Raw genomic sequence first — 24,917 nt, 5'->3', positions numbered from 1 at the left:
CAGGCGAAAGAAAATTGTTTTGTAAATTACTCCTTATCTAGGTGCTAAAATATAGTTACTCTTCAGATCTTATCTGTTGCTATAGAGGCTTTTATGTTTTTTGAACATGAATAATCAGTTCTATTTTTAATTTCATTGCCTCTGTATTCTTCGATTAATTGGTCCTTTATGCATCCTTATCGTTATTATCAACGTGGGTATTTGGGTATGGATTGTTTATCTTCCATTATTATGAACTATAATAAGTCATTTGAGGAGTCTTTTGAAAACACAGTGAGATTTTGGAGGAATGGATTCTGATAATATATGTTTGACAAAGTTTGTCAGTTGATGCCAGTGGTATACTTCCGGGTAAAAATCATTATTCGAGTTTGGAGTCATGGTTAGTGTTGTAGTGTGTTCTTGTACATTTTGGGATTATCTATGTCATAAACTATAAATTTAAGATGTCAAGAGATTAGAATTCCATGATAATGATTTTTAATTATCACTTCGTTTGAGAATGAAATATTTGGGATAATAATCAGTGTTTCTAATTTATCATACAGTATATTCATCCAATAAATATTTCCTTGAAAGCCTACTACAAGTTAGGTATTGTGCTAGCTACCAGGAATACAAAGTTGAGAAGTCATTATCCTTGCACTTATTGTGCATAAAGACAGATGTGGCGACATACTGATAAACGCTTAGAATGTGCTATGAGAGACATGTAGGATACTTTAGGAGTTTGGTAAGAGGGTGGGATCAGGGTACGTTTTGCCCCTTCCTCCCTTCTTTCCTTCCTTCCTTCCTTCCTCCCACCCTCCCTCCCTCCTTCCCTCCTATCCTCCCTCCTTCTTTCCCTTCTCCTTCCTTTGTTCTTGATGAGGACACGGAATATACGTGAGGTTCAGTGGGGTGGAGTCCGGAGCCGACGACCAGGAAAGAATTCTTGAGGCGTCTTTGGTGCAAAATTGGTGGTTTATTAAAGCATGGGGACAGGACCCGGCAGAAAGAGCTGCTGCACCAGGGTTGTGAGGGGTGGCTGTTATATACCATGGGGTTGGGAGAAGGTAAGGAAAAAGGGAGGTTGAGGAAATACTTTCATATGTTAAAGAAGACTCACAAGATACCAGAGGCCTTGCCTTTGTCAAGTTAAGGTTGTTTTTCCCTCTAGCAAGGCATTAACATTAATATGGTTGGGGACTTCCTGCAGATTACAAGGACATTTAATTTTATCTACATTCCCTTCCATGCTTTGTTCTTGTAAACTGCTAAGACATTTGTAAACTGAGGGAGACTCAAGTCTTGCAGGATTGTGGTATCTATAGGTTAACTGTTTCTTTGTCCTTTAGGGCAGCCAGGAGTGCCAGAGGAACGTCACATACATTGGGGGGGGGGGGGTTGCAGGGTGTCAGTTTCTCCTTTGTCCTCAACTTGCCTTCTGTTCCCTCATCAGTTCTTAATGAATATTTGTTGGGCACCTGTCACCTCCCAGGCCCTGAGGTAGATGCTAGGGATAGATGGGTTGTGACAGTCATAATAGTTTATTTTCAGAGCTTACACTCTTACAGAAGATAGATATTTTGATTATAAAAGGGTACTATCTGAGTAGGAGGAACTTAATTAAATTTCTTGGGGAAGAGTCTTGAGTAAGTGAACCACAAGAAGAAATTGGGAGAATGATTTCATAGGTTGCAAAGACTCAGATTTGGGAGAGAATGTAGTGTTTTTAAAGGTAAAACAAGTCATTTAGTGTCCTTGGAATACAGGGTATATTGAGGGGGTAGATGAACCTGAAAGGTAGATGTAGGAGAAGTCCCAAAGGAATTCTCTACTGTAGTAGTTATTCTGGAGGTGAATGTAAGGGTTCCTGCACGGAACCTGTCTGGCTGTGTAGTAAATTGAGACTTGAAAGGTGATTAGGTGCGTGCTTGTAGGGGTTAGAGGGGCTCAGAGTGGTGTCTAGGGGTAGAGAGTTACAGGAAGACTACTGTATTTCGGTAATGGAAGTCATCCAGGGTTCTGGGAGTATAAAACGTGATGGGAGGAGTAGTGGAAATGAAGCTGGGCAGTTAGGCTATGAGAGGATCACAAAGGTGCATTTCTGTCTGCAAAAGAGTTTGTTTTATATTTTATTTGTTAGTGGGCTACTAAAAACATGTTGTGCAATACCCATCCTAAAACACAAACTTAATATTAAGGCACATAGAAAACATTTTTGTATAGCAGCTGAATTCTATATTTTATCAAATAATAATTAAAACTGAAGATTCAAAAATATTAATAATTAATAAAATTATTAAATTCTATCTCAAATTTTTAGATAGAAAATCCTCGATACCTGAGACAGAAGCCAATCCCGGTTTCTCTGGTAGGTGAGAATTTCACTGGACTTTTCCTATGGACGGATTTTTTTTTTTTTTTAAGATTTTATTTATTCGTTGAGAGAGAGCGAGTGAGAAAGAGAGCACATGCGCAAGTGCGGGGAGGGGCAGAGGCAGAGGGAGAGAGAATCCCAAGCAGACTCCATGGAGCATGGAGTCCGCCGTCGGGCTTATCTCACGACCCTGAGATCATGACCTGAGCTGAAATTAAGAGCTGGGTGCTCAACTGACTGAGCCACCTGGCGCCCCCTTATGGACAGATACTTTTAAATAAAGTAATCATTAAGTCCTTTACAGAAAAGAACGCAAGTCCACATTATGAAGCATACTAGTCTTATTAATCCTATCACTTGAGAGTGAATAAATCGCTTTTTTTCTCCAATGGTGGTATTATTTTGGCATGAACTTCAGGCAATTAGAGTTTCCTTTTGGGTTAAGAATAAAGAAGGCCAAAAAAAGTATTGAATAACTCTTACTCATTCCACAGATGACTCCCAAATTCAGCCTGAGAAAATCCAGCAGTTTCCATGATGATCAACTACTCTCTCGAATGCATGAGAAAGAGGTAGGATTGAGATATTTCTGTTGTATCGAATAATGAGCACAGTTTTTGTATTTTGTATAGTATGGGTTTTCAGGTCTTTGAATAATGATGCACGGTAGGGAGGGGTTGTCTTTGGTACGAATGTAAAATAATGATGCAGGGTAGGCAAGGTTTGTTTTTCTCTTTTTTCATGCACATTTTCCACTTTGTGAGAGTGTGCCGAGGGGCTGTCTCCTGACTATCCATCCCTGCTTGTCAGGGCCTGGGGAGATGGCAGTTTTCAGAAGCAGTGTCTTTGACCTCAGCGAATCCCTCCATTCTGCCTTTATCTCAACTTAGTTTTAATGGATCTTTCTAGTTTCGCTATTCTTACTGTTCTGCTATTTAAATTGATCTGCTAAATTTGCTATGCTATGGTTGATATATAACATAATATACTATCTTTCTTTGGTCTTTGAAAATAGAATTATCCAAATGGCAGTATTGTTTATTGGCTAAAAGCATAAACTATGGAGTAAAGAATACCTGGATTTAAATCCAGCTTATTTGCTGTGTGAAAATAGGCAGATACTTGCTCCCTCTGAGTCTTAGTTTCCCTGTCTAATTTGGGAGATACCTGCTTTACAGGATTAGGATCAAGATTTTATGGTCCGTAAGTACCTGTCTGCTTCACATATAGTAGACATGAAATGATGGTGAATTTGCTTAATGATTTTCTTTTTAAAATTTCTGTTTTAGGAAATTTGAAAATCACTACTATTATTTTTATTTTTGCTTATGACACCAACGAAACACTTTTGGTCATCTGTGTGGTGTGATAGAAGACTTAGATTAGGAATCTGAAAAACTATGTCCTTAACTTGCCTTTACCATTCTCTAGTCATATTAGCCAGGGAAGTCAAGAATATTAGTTTAGTTTTTGCTTTAAGAGAGGATAATTATTGATGTCACAGGGTCATTACCAAAATTAATGAGAATAATGAATATGTATGAACTTGTAAATTGTAGTTTAAATGTGCAAATGTGAAAGATGTTATTGGACTTAGATTTAATGTTTCTAATAAATTTAATTAAATAATTTTATCTTTCATTATTTTTTCTTTCATTTTAATGAGGATGCTTCTAAGAATTTCTAAAATTTAATTTCAGTTTGGTGATTTTTCAAAATGAAAGGGTTTTCTCACCACCCTATTTATAAAATATCACAAAGGACATTGATTTTTTTTTGCTTAGATATTCCAAACAATAGCATGAGCATATAATTTAATTTTTGTTGATAATGGAGAAGGAAAGGCAATTTTTCCTTTTAACTTTCAATCTGGTGGAATTACTGCTGCTGATCTCAGTACTGTTTGTCATTTCATGGCTCCAGTTTAAGGTGTGTGGGGTTTTGTTTCTTGGTGCAATCTTCGTGTTTAAAAAAATTGTTGAAATAAAAAACAACTGCATTTTAAAAAGCCTTTGAGGGAAATACTTTTCATATGCAGACACATCTTCTTTTGAGCTCTTATTTTGAATTTCTTTCTTTTCCAAATTGTCATTAATTGTTTTTACAAGTCATTCTAAGTCATCCCCAACCACTTTGCTTTTTACTTTTATTTTGTACTAATTCTTAGCGCTGAGGCTGCTTACCATAGAATAATTAAAATAATTGAAAGGAAGTACTGGCTTTTTGAATCTTTTGGGGGTCTTTGATGAAATAGTATCTTTATTCTTTATGATGGCACCTTGGATCAGGCATGACCATACCAGTACTACCCACATATGTGTTGAGTGAGAGAAAAAGCATTTAAAGCTATCGTGTATTACAGCAGATTCATTTTTAAATGTGCGTGGCTTTATTTTTTCCACACCCTTATGTTTTTGTTTTTCTTTTTGGCATACTACAAAAATATTTTTGGCATCATTGAGAAGTTTGCATCTAAACATCATCTTACTTCATATCTTAAAATATATCCAGTGCATATATTTTGGCTAAAATAATCCTTTGTGCAATTACATAGTTGTTTTGGACTTTTGTATGAAATTTTTAAATCATATTTTTTCTCTATACTAAAATATTTAAAAATTAGATGCTGAGTTGCCTCTGTGTGAGAATTATCTTAGTTCTTTCTTTTAAAGTAGCATTTATAATTATAAAATAATTCGTGGATTTTTATTGAAGAAATTTTAGAAAATATAGACATATGTAAAGAAGGAAATAAAAATCAGCCATAAAACCAACACCTAGAAATAAAAACACTGGCAAAATATTGTATTGCCTTTTAGTTTTTTCTTTATGTATCCCATAAACCCAAGTGTTTCCTTAGAAAATGAGACGATACCATATATTTTTTTTGTATATTTTGAGTAATTTTCATTCTATTAAATTTTGTTCCTAATTATCTATTTTTAATGGCTGTATTGTATTTCAAATTATGGAAGTATCCCCACTTAATTTAACGTTTCCCTATTGTTGGGAATTAAAATTTTTTATACTTTCCCTAATATAAATAATTGTGGGAAGAATATCCTTATTATCTCTTAATAATTAATATATCCTTATATGCATCTCTAACTATTTCCTTGGGGTACTGAATTATATCTTACATGATAGAATTGAAATGATGGATTTCTGTAAGTTTAGTATCATTAACAATTTCACTTCTAGAATAAAAATTAACACTTGGAAGCCCATTGAAAATTGTATGTTACTGTAAGATGCAAGTAAGGAATTTATTATGTGCAAAAATGAGAATGAGAATAAAAAGACAAAAATAGGGGTACCTGGGTGGCATAGTTGGTTAAGCGTCTGCTTTTGGCTTGGGTCATGGTCTCAGGAACCTGGAATCGAGCCCCGCATTGGGCTTTCTGCTACATGGGGAGTCTGCTTCTCCCTTTCACTTTCACTCTGTGCTCTCTCTCAAATAAATAAATAAAATCTTAAAAAAAAAAAAGGCAAAGATAAACAGGAGCCACTTGAAGGCAGAGGAAGTAGCAATTTGTATTGCCTTTGTAAATACAAAAATACTAATTATATTTTTAATACAGAACATGTATTTGCAGGACAAAATTTTTTAATATCCTCATATTTGAAATAAAAAATACCAATCATATTGTGTTATTATTTTTGTCTGTTTTCCAGAGATATTTTTCTAACTTGGATTTTTTCCTAAATTTAAATACATAGTTATGTTGTGATATGCATAGTTATCCTTTAGGATAATTTTATGTCTGCTTGCTTAAGTCACTTTTATTAAATATTTACTTGTGGATATGATGATAAATGCTTTTCTGTTTTGAAATTTAGTAGAGCCTTGCATGTCTGTATAAGAAAACCCTGATGTGTCTTTTGCATGTTCTCATCTAAAAAATGCTTTTGTTGTTGCTGGGCAGTGTTTTAAAAATAATGAAGAACATTGTTTAAAATGAGTTAACTTTATTTTAAAATGAAACATGAAATATTAAATATTTCATCTTCTTTTTCTCCACACCTAATCCTCATTCTTCGGAGGTAATCATTGCTAAAAATTTAGTATGTATTCTCTTTAAATTTTTCTAGGAATATCTCAGTTTTTTATACAAATGAAATCATAGATCATTGCTTTAAGTTTTTTTTAACTTAAATATATAGTCCGATAATATTTCTATGTATAAATTGTCTTTATTCTTTTAAATAGTTACATTGTATTTTACTTTACTGCTGTATCAGTATTTTATTAATACAGTTTCCTGTTGAGGGATATAGGTTATGTATTTTGCTCTAATAGTGTTTCAGGAACATCCCTATGTATATCTTTGTGTATCCTATGCTTCTTTCTTTTGGGAGGTGGGGGAAGGGACAGAGGGAGGGAGAGAATCCTCAAGCAGACTCCGCAGCAAGCACGGAGCAGTACGCGGGGCTCGATCCGACCACCCTGAGATCATGACCTGAGCCCAAATCAAAAGTTGGCGGTTTAGCCACCCAGGCGCCCCTCGTATGCTTATTCTTGTATGATACATTCTGTGAAATGGAATTGCTCATTCACAGGGTTGCACACTTAAATTTTTTCTTGTCATCAACAGATCCTTCAGATAAGATTCTGTGCCTAGGGTTGTAGGTGTGGGAAGAATGGGGGAGTGATGGCTAAGAGGTATGAGAGTTCTTTTGTGGAGTGCTAAAAATGTGCTGAAATTAGATTGTGAGGATGGTTGCCTAATTCTCTGCTACAGTAAAAGCCGTTCAATTGTATACTTTAAATAGGTGAGTATTCTGGTGTGGGAATTATGTGTATTTCAATAAAGCTATTAAAAAAAGGTTATGTCTGCTTATATTTGCACCAGTAGTGTATGAGAATATCTGTTTTCTCATTTCATCAACATTCACTTCTAAACATTTTTAATTATCTGTGGCATAAAAAATAGTATCTTGTTTTGAGATTTACATTTATTATAAATGAGAATGAACGTATTTTCTGTCTGTTTTAATTTCACTTTTATGAGCTGTCTTTTCTTACAGTTTTCCATGTTTTTATTGAATTGTTTGTCTTCATTGTGATTGCTGAGCAATTTCTTTTTTTTTAAAGGAGTCTCAAATCTCTTCTGATTACAGCCCTTGATATTTCCTTCTCTTTTTCTTTTAAGATCTTATTAAGATTATTAATTTGAGATAGAGCACGAACATGAACACGAGTGGGTGGAGCAGCAGAGGGAGAAGCAGGCTGTCCGCTAGGCCCGGGAGCCTCATGCGGAGTTCAATCCCAGGACTGAGCCCAAGGCAGATGCTTAACCGACTGAGCCACCCCTCCTGAGCAATTTCTGTATTAAAGAATTCTGGTCTTGGGGCGCCTGGGTGGCTCAGTCGGTTAAGCATCTGCCTTTGGTTCAGGTCATGATCTCAGGGTCCTGGGTCAAGTCCCGCATGGGGCTCTGTGCTCAGTGGGGAGCCTACTTCTCCCTCTCCTTCTGCCCCTCCTCCCTGCTCCTGCTTTCTCTCTCTCAAATAAATAAATAAATAAATAAATAAATAAAATAAAATCTTGTTAAAAAAAAGAATTCTGGTCTTTGTCATATATCTTGTAAGCATTTTTCTCTATGTCTTTGGTTTATTTCTGATTTTTTTTTTTAATGTATGCAAGTTTTCTCTTAAAAGCTGGATCTATTGGTCTTTTCTCTACGGCTTCTGGTTTTTGTATCATACCTAGAAAAACATTTCTTTTTCTAAGATTATGAAAAAAAATTCACTCATGTTTTTGTCTCTCTTTAAATCTTATTTTTATGTTTAAATCTCAGATCTATTTCAGAGGCTTTTGTTGTGAGTAGTGATGGTAATCTAGGGCTGTCAATTTTAATGTCTACAATAAAAAATTAGGAGGTTGCAGTGTTTAAGTTAAAGAGGGCAGGAAGTGTGGAGAGAATTGTTTGATATGAAATTTTATACAGATTACAGAGTTCATCTGTGTCATGAAGCATTCAGTGAAGGATTTGATTCTGTTTAAACTTTAGAGAGTCCTAAAACACTGAATTAGCCTTTATAAATCAAACTTTATAAAATACAACTTTCATTTTAAGTTTATAATTGCGTGGTAAATACCATGGATGTTAAATGAGTGATATTTGCAATATTATTTAATTACAGCTAAAGATTTGTAGTAGGTTTCTTTTTTTGGTGGTTAAAATACATATACCCATAAAATATTTAAAGATGTTCTTTTAAATTTCTAATTAATTTTGGGCATTATGGGAAAACATGTTCAGAGACAGTGATCCTTTATTTTAACTTCAGTCTATCAGTCACAAACACACTTGAACTTGTTTGCCTTTGTAATTGCTAACACATTTCCTGTGATATCTACATCACAGAGTTCTGTGACAGTGAGCATCATTAAGCAGTGGGTTTTTTCTTTAGTATCCTAAAAAAAGATTTCTGACATAGATTAAGTCATTTGGAAAACCGTTGTCACTGAAAATGAAGTAAGAGACAACACAACAAGGGGAGATCAATTTTCAGAGCAACCATCAGTTTTCAGAGAGCAGATGGTAGAAATTGCTCTTTTTGTGAAATAAAATAGAAAATTTCCTTTGAACTTCACCTTCACTTATATTGAACATTTTTACCTATTGTGTAAAAAGGGATGTTGCTTCCTTCTCACATGTAATGCCAATTAGGCATTTTTACCTTTGTGAATCTGCTAGTTAAATACAGAATTTAAATAAATCCAAGATAGCAAAATTTACATTATTGATATAATAAATGAAAATATTGCTGTTTTTAAACATTTCATATGAATGTAAACTCAGATATACACAAGCTCACAAAATATAATAAATAATCATACAAAGGAATACCATTGTAAACAACACCCAGGCACAGAATTAGATCATTGTCGATATCCCAGAAGCCTGCTGTCTAACCCTTCCCAAACAGACTTGTTTCCATCTTCCTTAGAGGTAACTACTGGGGCACCTGGGTGGCTCAGTTGGTTAAGTGGCCGACTCTTGATTTCCGCTCAGGACATGCTCTTGGGGTTCTGCGATTGCGTCCCGCCTCTGGCTCTGTGCTCACGGGGGAGTCTGCTGAAGGATTGTCTCTTTCCCTCTCCCTCTGGCCCTCCCCCTACTCACACGCATTCTCTCTCTCTCAAATAAATAAATAAATCTTTAAAAAAGTTATCCTGATACTGATTTTTCTGATTATAATTTCCCTCCTTTGTTTTTAAAGTTGATTTTATCACCAATGCCAGCATCCTTAAAAGTGAAAATATTTTTATTTTAGATTTTAAACTTCATCTAAATAGAACTAAACTTTATATATTCTTTTCTTTTTAACTTTTTTTTTTAAGATTTTATTTATTTATTTGACAGAGACAGCAAGAGAGGGAACACAAGCAGGGGGAATGGGAGTGGGAGAAACAGGCCTCCTGCTGAGCCGATACGGGGCTCGATCCCAGGACCCTGGGATTATGACCTGAGCCGAAAGTAGACACTTAAAGACTGAGCCACCCAGGCGCCCCATAGACTTTATATATTGTTTCGCCTCTTTTGCTCAGTAGTACATTGGTGAATCTGCTATGATTATCCCCCATCTAGATTTCTCTAAATGAATCTGCCACAAATTCTTGCCATTTTGTTGATGAGTCTATTCTAATTTTTGGCTTTTACAAACAGTAATTCTATGAACAATCTTGTACATGTATCCTGACAAATGTGTGAGGGTTTCTCTAGGGTAGTGGCTCTCAATGAGCCCGTGGTCCTCATGACTCTTTTATGAGGTCTGTGAGGGCAAAATTATTTTTGCAATGATATTTAAATGTTATTTATCTCTTCAGGACATTGACGATGGTGCAGATGCAGTGCTGGGTAAACGTGTATCTTAGCCCAAATCAAGGCAGTGGTTCCACATTGTACTTGTGGTTATTATATCATTCAGTGCCACACGGTCACAGGGAATAAATGAACAATTTTACTTAGATGAAACAAGCCGTGAAACTCTTAATTTTATTAAATCAGATATGCATTCTTTTTGATACCTGAGTGAAGGAATGGAACTTTGCAAAGAAAACGTAACATTGTATACTGAGGGATGATGGCTGCCCAGAGGAAAAATGGTTGTCTGATTCTCTGAGTTGGGAACTGCTGCTGTTTTTGTGGAAGACCGTTTTTATTTGAAAGAATGGTTATTCAGACTTGAATATCTGACAGGCAGTCTCTGAAAAATGAACAAAATGAGCCTGTCACTTCAAGTAAAACAACTGATATTTGTTGCTAATGATAATACTAGAATTGTGGAAACTCTGTCCATCACTGTGGGCTTGAGAGCTTTCTAATACTAAGACTTTTTTGGTGAGATTGGTGGTGATATTAACCAATGTGAAGTTCTGGTATTGTACTATGAAATTTTCAATATTTGGAAATCTACATAACTCATTGAACTGAAGTTTTCCAAATGAGTAATGCATGCTGTCATAAGACCACACATGGGTAAAAAGTCCATTCCAAGTTCAAGGTAGACCAACAGAACTTACCATGACAGGGCATGAAAAGTTTCAGATTCCACAGTGCAAGTAACTTTAAAAATCTAGTACTTGTGAGTGTTGGCTTACGTAAGAGACTATCCACAATTATCTGAAAAGGGTACTAAAATACTTTTTCCCTTTCCAACTATCTATTTCTTTAAGGAAACATTTAAGGAAGAACGAATTCCAATATTGCACAGATTCTTTGAGATAGTAGAGGAGGGGGGAATACTTCTCAATTCATTTTATGAGTTAGATCCTGACACCAAAACCAGAAGAGGAAAAAATGAAATCCCAGTAAAAATAAAAATTTAATAACAAAATTCATTATCAATATACTGAGAAAAGACTTTCAGTTAATAAATGATGCTGGTACAATCTTTCATTTACCTGGAAGAAAATAAAATTGGATCCTCATTCTCTAAAAACAAAGAGAAACAAAAACAAATTCTGGATATACTGAACAATCTGTAAATGCCCAAATGAAAAGCCTCAAAACAACAGAAATCTTGCAAACAAAACAAAACAAAACTCTAGAAATCAGAAGATCTTTCTAACCTAAAAAATTTCCAAACCCAGAGCATATAAAATAAATGATAGCAGTATTCAACTCAAGTGAAATAAAAGACTTTGTGTGGTAAAAAATACAACAAACAAGATCAGCAGAAATATAATGGATTTGGGGAAAGTATTTGGGGCAGACCGTGTGTTAATGTGTATAGCACACCAGGAGGTCTTACTGACCGACAGATAGAAATGTGGATTGAAATTGTGACAGGACACTTTCCAGGACAGATTCATATAGACTCAGAATGTGTGAAAAGGGGCTAAGACAATAGTTTTCAGAATGCAAGTCAGAGTAGTAATGAGGTAACCACTGTTCCTGGGGAAGAGGTAAATTTACCTTTATTTCGTTTTCTTTTTATTATTATTATTTTTTTGCCCTAGGGGAAGAGACATTATTCTGCCCTGTAAGCACCTGAATTTACCTTTACCAGGGGGCAAAATCTAGTAAGATACATCCACCATTGACTCATCCGCCTGTCTTCTGAAATCTATCCTATAGCAACCAAAGCCCTGGTGTGTAGGACGCATGTATGAGAATTATTTTGTGGTGGTGTTTGCATTAGAAAAATATTGAAAATAAGATGAATATGCATTAAGGGAAACAAATTTTGTTTTCATTAAGGAATAGGTGGTAGCAATTTAAAGGAATGAATAAAAACGACAGCAGGTTGTTCAGAGAGAAAAGCGAGATGCAGCAAAAACATATATTTTTGTGTGTAAAATATTCATAATAAAAAATAGGTATTGTTGAAGGGATAGTGGTTTAAAGAAGGGAATATGTCTTAGCTCACATCTAACAGCCCAGGGTGTGTAGGGAGTGCTCTGCTCTGTGACCTCACTGGGACCCAGGCTCCTGGGGAAGCTCCGCCATCTTCAGTGTGTGACTTCAGTCTCTGGGTCTCAGGTGGCGGTTGCTCACAGGTACCTTATCTTTTAAGAGTCATCCTTCAGAAAGAAAGAGAGCATGAAAAGAAAGCCTCTTTATTTTGAAAGATACCCAGTCAGGGTTGCCTGCAGCATTTCTGTCCCAGTACCCTCCTTGACCATAGCTAGTCACGTGGTCCCAAGCAGCCTCCGGTAAGACAGCCCAGCCTAAATCTGGTGGTGGTGGGGGGGCCTCAAAGGAAGGAAAGGAAGATAGATATCTGAGGACACTGGCAGTCTGTGCTACAAACCCCCAGACTGGTGCATGCATTTTAGCTTGTGTGTGTTTATGTATGAGTCTGTGAACATGGCAGGAGATATGCAAATATACTGGGTTGTTAGTAAGGAATTCGCCATGCAGGTGTTAATATAGAGGGACATGGGGAGGAGAGGGAGAAGAGGGAGAGTCAAATAAAAAATGAACACCAAGGAGTGCAGAGAAGCGAAACAAAATAAACAGAAACTCAGTATAGAGTAGGATTATGATTATGTTTGTGTTGCCTGTAAATGATGTTTGTATATGATGTATAACAAAATCTAAAAATTAGAAAAAAAAATACTGGCATGCACTGTGTCCGTGTAAATATCACTTCTTCCCTGAAGGTAATGAGTTCTGAGGAGACTAGAAATTACTGTTAGGAGAATTCCATCCATCTCTAAGCCCCACGGATAAGGTAGCAAGAGAGATAGATGCATTGTTCTTTGTGCTATGTTTAGAAATAAGCACAATGAGTAACAATTGGCATTATGAAGTATTACAAACGAACATTTTGAGAATAGGGTATCCTGGAGATGTTAATCAGGAAGAATCTTAATTATCAATGCATGATAATATCCCCTGACTAGTAACTAACAGAATTCTCTAAAAAAAAAAAAATGATTTTAACAGTTAGGTATCTGAGTAAGGACAGTGATGATTATTTTAGAAATCACTTCTTCTGCAATTTGCAGTGGTGATTGGTGAGATGTAGAAAGTGGGAGTAAGCAAACATATCGTGCGGCCTGTTGCTTTGGAAATTGCTGGGCAGGTGTACGTGGTTGACATCAGCAATGTTTTTGAGCTTTTCTGCCTTAAAGTTGAATTACTATGTAGGTACAGTAAATAAAGGCAAACAATATTTCAGAATTATTACATTTTATACTTTGTTGAAAACTTGTAGTTTGTTGAGTTATTCTCTATATTAGAATAAATCTTGCTCTTTTTGTATGTTTTATTCCTTTTGATATTATTGAAGTAGTTGATCAACATTAAAGCTATGAAATGACATTAAAAGGAGTTCATTGGTATTTTAAAATATGTAGATGAGGACTGTTTAATAACTTTAATACATTTTTTCCTTACAAATTCATTAAGTTATTATGCTAATTTATTTTGGTATTATACTGATTTCAGTATCAGATGTTAAAGTTTGCACTTGCAAAATTGCCAATAGTAAAAAGCACCATTCTGAATAAGAAATTTGCTCTTCATAAGAATGAATGTTGAATACCTGAGTGAATAGACTGGGAAGCATTCCTTTAAAAAAAACCCTTAATTCAAAATTCGTGTGTATTCAGTTGAATAAAATGACAACGGTAATTGTCCTAAAATTTAACTAGTTATACTGTAAGTGGGATATTGTTAAACCCAAGGAAATACTGTAATCCTAAGTGAGCACCTTCATCAGTTTTATTCACTTGGTAAGAATCTCCAACCTCAGAGCTATTCTTTGAAGCACATACTTCAGAAAAAATGAAGCCAAATGGACTTCTAAATAAAATTTCCTAGGGTCTAAGTACAAATTTTAGAAATTCTCTTAAAAATAGCTGGGGGGCATGTCCTCTAGAGAGGTAAGCTATCCATTTTCAGTTCCTTTGCTTTGGCAGTAGGTTTTCCGTGGAATGTCTTATCCCACACGCCTCGTATTCCTGTGGCATCGTCTCAGTCTCTTGCTGGCTGTATGCTTCTTTTTCTAGAAGTAGGTGGTTTAGCCCTGAGGTGGTGGTTCAAGTAATTGAGTGGACCCTCGGTCCTGTTGCACAGGGACTTGGTCAGAGGAGGTAAAGCTCTCCTCTTTCCACTTACCCCAACTGATTCTTGCCATAAGATATTTTTGAGGGGGCAAATGGCCTAGACAGGTATGTCGGTTCCAAACCTAACCCCCTTTACATCAGAGAATCGATAGATGAAAAACACGTTGAACAATGGCTGTTTTTAGAAATGGGGTAAAAGTACTCGCGTTTCTTATGTATTGCTTTCCATAGGGCTTCTCTGCCCACTCTTCTTAATGGCTCCGTCTTCTTAGCCTGACATCAAAAATTCTATAATTTAGGCTCAGTTAATCATTTGTCTAAATTTTAAAACTTAATTTTAACATATACGCGCCTGTGTACATAAGTATAGTACACAGAGAATACAAATGTGACTACAAAGTTTAATTATTTTGTTCAGCAAACATGATGAGAAAATCCCCTAAAACATGTATTTCAGGTCCAGGAAAGAAGGAAAGAAAAAGTACAGTGCAAACCAACTGCGGGGCAATGTTGAATATAAAGTGATACAAGGTATACTGAGGAAGGAAAAGTTGCTGTTTTCTGGAAAGCTTGAGGAAGACTTCGTGGAGGGAATGACATATGAGCCATGAGATGGGAAGAGGCAGAGAAGACATGGACGCAGGAAGCCAGAGTGTGTGTTTAGCTGGAGCTTATAGACCACTAGGCTGGTGGTACAGGGAAAAGAAAAGAAGGGGGGGTGGTAAAGTCACACACGGATGTTGCTGCCAAGCCAAGGCCCAGGGAGCTACTGAAGTTTCGACCGGAGAATGCCCTTTTCACAACTGTGCTTTAGGAAGGTGAATGGGCAGTGGTGTCTTAGATGGACTAGCGGGGTGGAGATGGGCCTGAGCTCAGTCTCTATTGAAGAGGCTTTCTGATCGCGGAGGTGCGGGTGCTTGAGGAACTCTGTAGGGTCGTTCCAGCGGGCTGAAGCAAGGCAGTGTGTGCTGGCTTTGAATGTGGTGACTCGGGGGATATTGAGGGCAGGGACAGGGAGGTGTAAAGATAAGGGACTTATTCATACATAGTGACTATTATTGTGTATGGGGTGTTGAACTGTACTGGAGCAACGACCAACAGGAGCTGGCTAGGGGGTGGTGGAAACTAGGAAAGACCTGAGTCCTGGAGATGGACAATTGTGACTCACCTGCATGGGAGACTAGAGTTAAATCCAGATAAAATCACCAAAGGCAAGAATTTACCCATAGTGAAGGCAGCCGGAGGTCTGACTGGAAGAATGGGATGATGCCAAAGAGACAGAGAAACCCTCTCCAGAGCAAGAGGAGAACCAGAACAGCCGAGTCACAGAAGCTGAGGAAAAAAGGTGATCCTCCTGCAAATCGCTGAAGACAGAAGCATGGAATTTGCCCTTAGGTTGGGCGGTCAAAGGCCTCCTGGAGGAAGAATGAAAATTATGTCACATTGTGACCTTTGAGATTGCAGTTTTAATGAAGGGTGGAAGGCGAAATCTGGAAGGAAGGGAAGACGTGAAGGACAGAATGTGGAATATGTGCACAATGGAAAGGTCATAGTTAAAAAGAAGGAAACCACAAAAACAAATGATACTTTGTGTGGAAAGCTCAGATATTTAAAGAGCAATTTCTGCTGGTAATCTTTAATTGGGATTTAAAAAATTAAATATTAATTTAATCTATTAAAAATCACAGAGGAAAATGCATGTGAAGTACTAAATGATCTAAAAAAAAGTAGGAACCCTTAATTAATCTTAAAAAATTAAAAGAAGTCTTTAGGGAACAGAAGTTGGATCATAGCATGTTTTAGAGTATCAGTGACTTACGGGTTGTGTGCCTGTCCCTCCTCGCTTCCCTAGTTGAGCCAGGTTTTCTGTCCCAAGCAAGCATTTCTCATTAAAACCATAAGACTGTTTATTTAGAAAGCATCTTCTTTTCCTTGCTTGAGTTCTTTTTTTTTTTTTTTAAAGATTTTATTTATTTATTCGACAGGATAGAGGCAGCCAGCGAGAGAGGGAACATAGGCAGGGGGAGTGGGAGAGGGAGAAGCAGGCTCATAGCAGAGGAGCCTGATGTGGGGCTCGATCCCATAACGCCGGGATCACGCCCTGAGCCAAAGGCAGACGCTTAACTGCTGTGCCACCCAGGCGCCCCTCCTTGCTTGAGTTCTGTTTACATTTTGAGCTGGTTAAAGCAGGTGAACCCTCAAATTAAAAAAAATATTTTTTTTTTGAGAGAGAGTGCACAGCAGGGTGGAGGGGGAGGAGCAGAGGGAGAGGAAGAGAGAGAATCTCAAGCAGGTTCCACTCTCAGGGCAGAGCTAGATTCGGGGCTTGATCTCAGGACCCTGAGATCATGAGCTGAGCCAAAATCAAGAGTTGACGCTTAACTGACTGAGGCACCAGGCACCCTTAACTCTCATATTTTAAAAGCTACTCCGCTTTATTTAGCTAGCATTCATTAGCTGGACCCAGACTGCTGAGTACGAATGCAGCTGGGTGGATTTTTATACCTCAGTGGCTGGGTGACCTTGAGCAGGTGCCTCTTTGTGCTTTAGTTTTGCTCTTTGTAAAAGGGACATAGTAAAAGTACCCATTTGCAGAAGACATTGTGAGGATTACATGAAATAATGAAACAATTGCATGTAGATTGTTAGGAATAGAGCCGAGCAAGTTGTATCTAATCAATCAAGTATTTTTGTTTTTCTGCTTCTGCAATTTTTTCTTTTCATTCCTTGCTGCTTCTGCTACTGAAATTGATACTACAGATGGTCCCTGACTTAGTATGGTTTGATTTAATGCTTTTTCGACTTTATGATGGTGCTAAAGCAATACACATTCAGTAGAAACCATACTGCAGATTTTGAATTTTGCTCTTTTCTTGGGCTAGCAGTATGTGGTACGATCATCTCTTATGATGCTGGGCAGTGGTGTTCTATTGCATGAATATACCGTAATTTGTTTATCCGTTGATCTATTAGTCACCATTTGGTTTGTTCGCAGTTTTGGCTGTTATGAATAAGGCTACCATGAAAATTAATGTACAAGTTTTTGTTCTCTTGGATAAAACTGCTAAACTGCTTTCCAAGTAGTTGTACAATTTTATACTCTTATCAGCAATGTATGAGAGTTCAAGTTGTTCCATATCCTCACCAACACTTGATATTGTGATATCCCTCGCCCTCTCCCTCTACCTGCTGTTCCCCCTGCTTGTGCTTTCTCTCTGTGTCAAATAAATAAATAAATAAATAAATAAATAAAATCTTAAGAAAAAAAAATCTCCCAACAAACAAAAGTCCGGGGCCAGATGGCTTCCCAGGGGAATTCTACCAAACATTTTTGTTTTTTTGAGATTTAAAAAAAATTTATTAGAGAGTGTGAGCACAAGCAGATGGAGGGGAGCAGAGGGAGAGGGAGAAGCAGACTGCCTGCTGAGCAGGGAGCCCCATGTGGGGCTCGATCCTAGGACCCTGGAATCATGACCTGAGCCGAAGACAGACACTTAAATGACTGAGCCACCTAGGCTCCCCTTTACCAAACATTAAAAGAAGAGTTAGGTTTATTCCAAATCCAAAGAGGTGAAAGATCTGTACTCTGAAAACTATAGAGTACTTAATGAAAGAAATTGACACAAAGAAATGGAAAAACATCCCATGCTCATGGATTGGAAGAACAAAATATTGTTAAAATGTCTATACTACTCAAAGCAGTCTTCACATTTAATGCAATCCCTGTCAAAACACCAACAGTATTTTTCACAGAGCTAGAACAAACAATCCTAAAATTTGTATAGAACCACAAAAGACCCTGAATAGCCAAAGCAATCTTGAAAAAGAATAGCACAGCTGGAGGCATCACAATTCCAGACTTCGAGCTATATTAGTATTACAAAGCCATAGTTATCAAGAGAGTATGGTACTGGCAAAAAAACAGACACATAGATCAATGGACTAGAATAGAAAACCGGAAATGGACCCACAACTCTATGGCCAACTAATCTTTGACAAAGCGGGAAAAAATATCAAATGGGAGAAAGTCTCTTCAACAAATGATTTGGGAAAACTGGACAGCCACATGCAGAAGAATGAACCAGTTTCATCTGCTTTCTTACCCATACACAAAAATGAATTCAAAATGGTTGAAAGACCTAAATGTGAGACAGGAAACCATCAAAATCCTAGTGGAGAACATAGGCATCAACTTTTTTTTTCCCCAAGTAGGCTCTACAGCCAACGTGGAGCCCACTGCGGGGTTTGAACTCATGACCCTGAGATCAAGGCTTGAGCTGAGATCAAGAGTTGGACACTTAAGTGACTGAGCCACCCTGGCACCCCAGCCTGTAACCTCTTTGACCTCGACTGTAGCAACTTCTTACTACATATGTCTCTGGAGGTAAGGGAAACAAAAACAAAACATGAACAAAAATGAATTGGGACTTCATCAAGATAAAAATCTTCTGCACAGTAAAGGAAACAATCAACAAAACTAAAAGGCAGCCTATGGAATGGGAGAAGATATTTGCAAATGACATATCTGACAAAGGGTTAGTGTCCAAAATGTAAAGAATTTGTCAAACCTAACACCCCCCCCAAAACCCCAAAAAACAAAAAACGAACAAAGACAAGCAAAAAACAAATAATCCAGTTAAGAAATGGGCTAAAGATATGAATAGACATCTTTCCAAAGAAGACACACAGATGGCTAACAGACGTATGAAAAGATGCTCAACATCACTCATCATCAGGGGAATGCAAATCAAAACCACAATGAGATACCACTCCACACCTCTCAGAATGGCTAAAATTAACAACACAGGAAGCAACAGATGTTGTTGGCAAGGATTCGGAGAAAGGAGAACCCTTTTACACTGTTGGTGGGAATGCAAACTGGTGCAGCCACTCTGGAAAAGAGTATGGAGGTTCCTCAAAAAGGTAAAAATAGAACTATCCTACAACCCAGCAATTGCACTGCTAGGTATCCAAAGGATACAAAGATACTGATTCAAAGGGGCACATGTACCCAGATATTTATAGCAACATTATCAACAATAGCCAAATTATGGAAAGAGCCCAATCGTCCATCCACTGAAGAATGGATGAAGGCGATGTGATACACGTACACACATATGCACACACACACACACACACACAATGGAATATTACTCAGCCATCACAAAGAATGAAATCTTGCCAGTTTCAACAACATGGATGGAGCTAGAGTATATTATGCTAAGCTAAATAAGTCAGTCAAACAAAGACAAATACCGTATGATCTCACTCATATGTAGAATTTAAGAAACAAAACAGATGAACGTAGAGGAAGAGTAAAAAAAATGGAGGCAAACCATAAGAGACTCTTAATGACAGAGAACAAACAGGGTTGCTAGAGAGGTGGTGGGTGGGGGATGGGCTAAATGGGGGATGGATATTAGGAGAGCACTTGTGATGAGCCCTGGGAGTTGTATGTAAGTGATGAATCACTAAATTCTACTGAAACCATTACACTATATGTTAACTAACTAGAATTTAAATAAAAACTTTAAAAAAAAGATCTGTTGATATACAATGCCAACTTAATTAAACTTTCTGAATAAGAATTTCCAATACCCTTTTATAGTTTAGGAGTCATGTAGGAAATAACTAACAATAAATAATCTAACAACATGAAGATATATATTTGTTTTATAAGCTTGCATAAATAAGAAAAAGTCATACTTTTAAAGACATCTGTGTATGGTATGTGGAAGGAACAAAAAACTAGATGAACTAAAATTCCAGAATGAGAACAATCTTGAAATAAACTGATAATGATAGCTATTCAAAAAAATTATTTTAGCCATTGAAGTTGTATCTCATTGTAGTTTTAATAAATAATAAAAGACTTTATTTTTTTAGAGCAGTTTTAGGTTAGAAAAATTAATCAGAAAGTATAGGGAATTCTAAATTACCTCCCTTCCCACCCAGTTTCCTCATCAGTATGGTATAGTAGTTATAATTGGTGCACCAGTTTTGATAGATTATTATTAACTAAAGTCCATGATTTACTTATTTCTTTGGGTTATATATATAGTTCTGTGGGTTTTGACAAATGTATGATGTCACATATCCACCAGAAAAGTATGCCCTAAAATTCTTCTCTTCTCCATCTCTTCTTCTCTCCCTCTGTCCCCTGAACCTCTGGTACCACTGATCACTGATCTTTTTCCTATCTCTTTAATTTTGCCTTTTCCAGAATGTCAGGTAGTTGGCCTTTCAGATGAGGTTGGGCATATTCAGGGTGGTATGGCCATAGACCAGATAGGTGGCCTTTCAGAAGGACTTCTTCCAATTAGCAACGTGCATTAAATGTTCCTCCATGTCTTTTTCTGGCTTGATGTCATGGTTGTTCTAGTTTGTGTTTCCTGAAGGCTAATGTATTCTCTTTTCATATGCTTATGGCCCATTTATGTATCTTTTTATGGGAAGTATTTGTTTAATGCTGTTACGTTTTTTAAAGATTTATTTATTTATTTATTTATTTATTTATTTATTTATTTTAGAGAGAGAGAAAGCCCAGGGGAAGGGGAGAGTGGGAGAGGGAAGGGAAGAGGGAGAGAGTCCCAAGCAGACCCTGCAGTGAGCATGGACCTTGACATGGACGGGGCTCCATCACACGACCCTGAGATCATGATCTGAGCCTAAACCAAGAGTTGGATGCTCAACTGACTAAGCCACCCAAGTGCTCTTAATGCTATCACATTTCAAAAGAAATAAGGTTTCTGCCATTTTATTATTAAGTTGTAAGAGCTCTTCTTATATTCTGGACACAGTTATATTTTATATTCTAGGTAGTTTTTATATTCTGGATACAAATTATATTTTTCTATTCTGCATACAAATGGAAACTTTGTTATTTGATATATACATAATTAGGAAATCTCCTTAATATTGCTAGGATGAATTCCTCTATCACTATAAAATAGCCTTCTGTCTTTTATCATAGTCCTTTTCTTGGTTTGTGTGGCATATCTTTCTGTACCCTTTAATTTTCAACCTATTTGTGTCTTTATATTTAAAATGGATCAATGATAGCATATAATCGGGTCATTCTTTAAAAATGTAGTCTAACAGTCTCTGTGTCATTTATTAAGTGGTTAGTTCATTTAAATTTAATGTGATTATTGATATGGCTGGTTGGCTTTCAGTGTACTTTCTTGGTATTTGTTTCTACTGGTACCTTCTTTTTTTCCCACTCCTTTGTTGTCCTATTTTCAGTTATTCATTTAAAAAATTATTTAATTTAAATTTTTCTATTGAATTCTTAGCTATGTATGCTTTGATATTTTTCTTTATTGGTTGTTCTGGGGCTAAAAATGTGCATCCTGTCCCTGTCAGAGTCTATGTAGTATCAATACTGAACTGCTTCATACTGGACCTTTTCCACTGTCTAGTCCCCACGTCGCAAATCTAATAACTTAAAAATAGTATAATGCAGTTTAACCCTGCCCCATTCTCTGTGCTATCTGTTGCATAGTTCTGCATACTTTAAACCCCACCTTCCAGTGTTGTTAATTTTGCTTTAAATAGTTGTCTTTTGAGGAAAGTAGGAGATGAGAAAACTGCACTTTTGTATTTATCAACTTATTTACTCTTTCAGGGACTCTTTTTTTCTTTCGTATCTGAGTTTGTATCTGGTATAATTTCCTTTCATCCTTAGGAAAGTCTTTCATTATTTCTTGTAGTGCATCTCTACTGGTGACAACTTCTGTCAGCTTTTCTTTTATCTGAAAATTTTTTTTCCCTTTCAGCACTTGCAAGATATTATTCCTTTGTCCTCTGGCCTCTATTGTTTCTCATGGGGAGCAAGCAGTCATTCTTATTATTGTTCCCCTGTAGATAATGTCTTTTTACTTCTGGCTGTTTTTAAGATTTTCTCTTTATCTTTGGTTTTCGGCAGTGAGACTGTAACATGCCGAGATGTTTTCTTTGTATTTATTCTGTCTCAGAGTCACTGAGGATCTTGGATCTCTGAATTAGTATTTATTTTTTCTCAAACTTGGGAGGTTCTTGGCCATTATTTCTCTAAATATGTTTTCTCCCTTTTCTCACTCCCCTCTTTTGGTATATTAGATTCTTTGATTTTGTTCCACATAAAGTTTTGTTCATTTTTCATTAATTCTTTAATCTTTTTTTTTTTCCACTCAGGTCATTAGATTAGATCATTTCTATTGATGTGTCATCAAATTTACAGACCTTTCTTCTGCCATCTCAAATGTATTATTAAGCTTATCCAGGGATTTTTTCCCTTTAAGCTATTATAATTTTCTGTTCTGGAATTTCTGTTTGTTTCTTTTTACAATTCCATTACGTTGCTGAGACTCCTTACCTGTCCTCTCATTAAAATAAATTTTTAATTTTTTGAATATATTTTCCTTTACTTCTTTGCAGTATTTATATTAACTGTTTTAAAGTCTTCTATGCCAAGCAGGTTCATCTTGGGCCTTATTAACTCCTTTTGCTTATTTGTTCTTGCCTATAGACAACATTTTTCTTTTTTTCATGTTTATTAATTTCTGTGTAAAGGACATTGTCATTGTGGGTGATACATTTTAGACCTCTAGTTTCTGTCGTCTTCCGCCATAGTATAGTGATTTTTGTTATTGTTCTTATGGGTTGTTCAGTTATTGGCCAGTTACCTCTAACTTGTGTAAACTTGGCTTTACATTCTATTAAGGTAAATATGTGGAAAGCCAAAGTTATTTCCCAAACTCCTCCAACATGGTGGGATCTAATCTACAAGCTCTGTCTCTTCTGAAGATCTTATAAAGTCTTGCTTTTAGACTTTGTTGGGTAGGTGGGATAAGCCTAAAGTATGGCCTTTGTGGTGTTTCAGCCAGATGCCCAGGTATTCCCAAGTTGTTAGGAAGATGTCTTCAGTTTGCTTGCGCTGGGCCTTCAATATCTCACAGCACCATGTAATCTGTGGTATCTATTATATTTTCTACCTTATAGCAGCCAGGCTTTGTTATTTACCCAGTGCCTGCACCCAGTGTGCCAAATGCACACACATCCCTGTCCATGCTCAAGGACTGGAGGGGGCTCCTGCTGGCAGTTCCCATTTCCCTAGTGCCCTGTACTTAAAGATTCCAGCTTCTTCAGCTGTCCTGAACTCTGACCTTTGCCTTCTCAGTTCAGTAGAGCTTTGGGGCTCTACTTGGACTGTGCTTGTGCCCATGCAGAGAGCCAGAATGATAGTGGGGCTCAGCTTAGGAGGATGACAGTATCACACTGCCTGTTTCCTAATACCTGGGAATGGTCACCTTCTATGTTTCATCCCAATTTGTGCTTGTTAACAGTGGGAGGTGTGTTTGGTACAAGTTACTCCATTATACCCTGAAGTAGACCTCCATGGTTCTTCACTTTGAAATTGATAGTGTGTATGCTGAGCCCAGTTAAAGAAAACTTAAATGTTGTTTGGAATAGACTTACTGGGGAAGGGGGGGGGGTCAAACAAATTAGAAGTGCTATATTCACTCTTTTAATTTTAGTCTCTGTGTTAAATTAAGCAAGGCTGTTTACTCTCTTTCCATATGCACATGGTATATGTATGTAGATGCACATAGACGTATGCATGTCTGTATGTCTATCTCTTGTGTCCTGTATTGTCTTTATATACTATACTGGTAAGATTGTTTCTGTGTTCTAACCCTGATAATTTACCATGAATCATGCCCCTGAGTACAGGGTTGTGTTTGTGTTGTCAGGGTAAGAGTTTCCAGAAAAGAGATACTCCTTTATTATTATTATTTCAGGATGGCAGTAGAGAAACTGTCTTTTTAATACTACCCTTGTGATAACTTGGTGTTCTCTCTCTTAACCAAGTTATCAAATGTTACATTGGCAATATTGGGACAAACCACCCTCCTCCTAATAAGATGGAATGAAAAAGGACACAACATCATGTTAGTGTTAATCTTGCTGAAATGTAATAAGTCTAGTCATCAGGAAACATCAGACAAATCCAAATTGAGGGACTTTCAATGATTGGCTGTACTCTTTGAAAAACATCAAGGTCAAGAAACACAAAGAAAGGTTGTCCTAGATTAAAGGAGATACAGTTGATATGATACCTAAGAGCAACGTGTGATCCTGAGTTGGACCTTGGATTGGTAAAAAACCTACAAATGGCGTTATTGTGATCATTGATAAAGTTTGACTATAGACTGTGCATTAAGTAATATTATTGTGTTCTATTACATTTTCTGATAGTGGTTATAGAAGATGGCGCCTGTGTTTTAAGGAAATATACACTGAAGTTTTTAGGGACAAAGGAGCGTGATGTCTCTAGCTTTCTCCCAAAGGGTTCAGAAAATAGTTTTATGTGTGTCTATAAGTAGATACAGATATAAGAAATGATAAAGCACATCAGGCAGAATATAAACCGTTTGTGAATCTGGGTGAAGGGTATATGGGAGCTCCTTGTACTATTATTGCAACTTTTCTTGAAGTTTAATGTTGTACCAAAGTAAAAATTATAGCCGAAAAATCAAATTTAGA

The 24,917-nt window shown here is 36.8% G+C and overlaps 1 protein-coding gene across 7 annotated transcripts in view; it reads left to right on the top strand.

Annotated features, from left to right (window-relative positions):
- CEP112 (centrosomal protein 112) overlaps positions 1 to 24,917 on the top strand; it is a 413,330-nt gene that overhangs the window by 46,406 nt on the left and 342,007 nt on the right. For all 7 annotated transcript variants that reach the window (XM_040640361.1, XM_040640362.1, XM_040640360.1 and 4 more), the window contains 2 exons: positions 2,309 to 2,356; positions 2,857 to 2,934. In XM_040640361.1, the coding sequence (XP_040496295.1) occupies positions 2,309 to 2,356; positions 2,857 to 2,934 (126 nt within the window). The remainder of the gene's footprint in view (positions 1 to 2,308; positions 2,357 to 2,856; positions 2,935 to 24,917) is intronic.

The sequence above is a fragment of the Ursus maritimus genome, unplaced genomic scaffold (assembly GCF_017311325.1).
Source record: "Ursus maritimus isolate PB19 unplaced genomic scaffold, ASM1731132v1 scaffold_24, whole genome shotgun sequence".
Classification (NCBI taxonomy): domain Eukaryota; kingdom Metazoa; phylum Chordata; class Mammalia; order Carnivora; family Ursidae; genus Ursus; species Ursus maritimus.
Note: the sequence above shows the minus strand (reverse complement) of the source record. Positions and strands in the feature narration are given on the sequence as shown.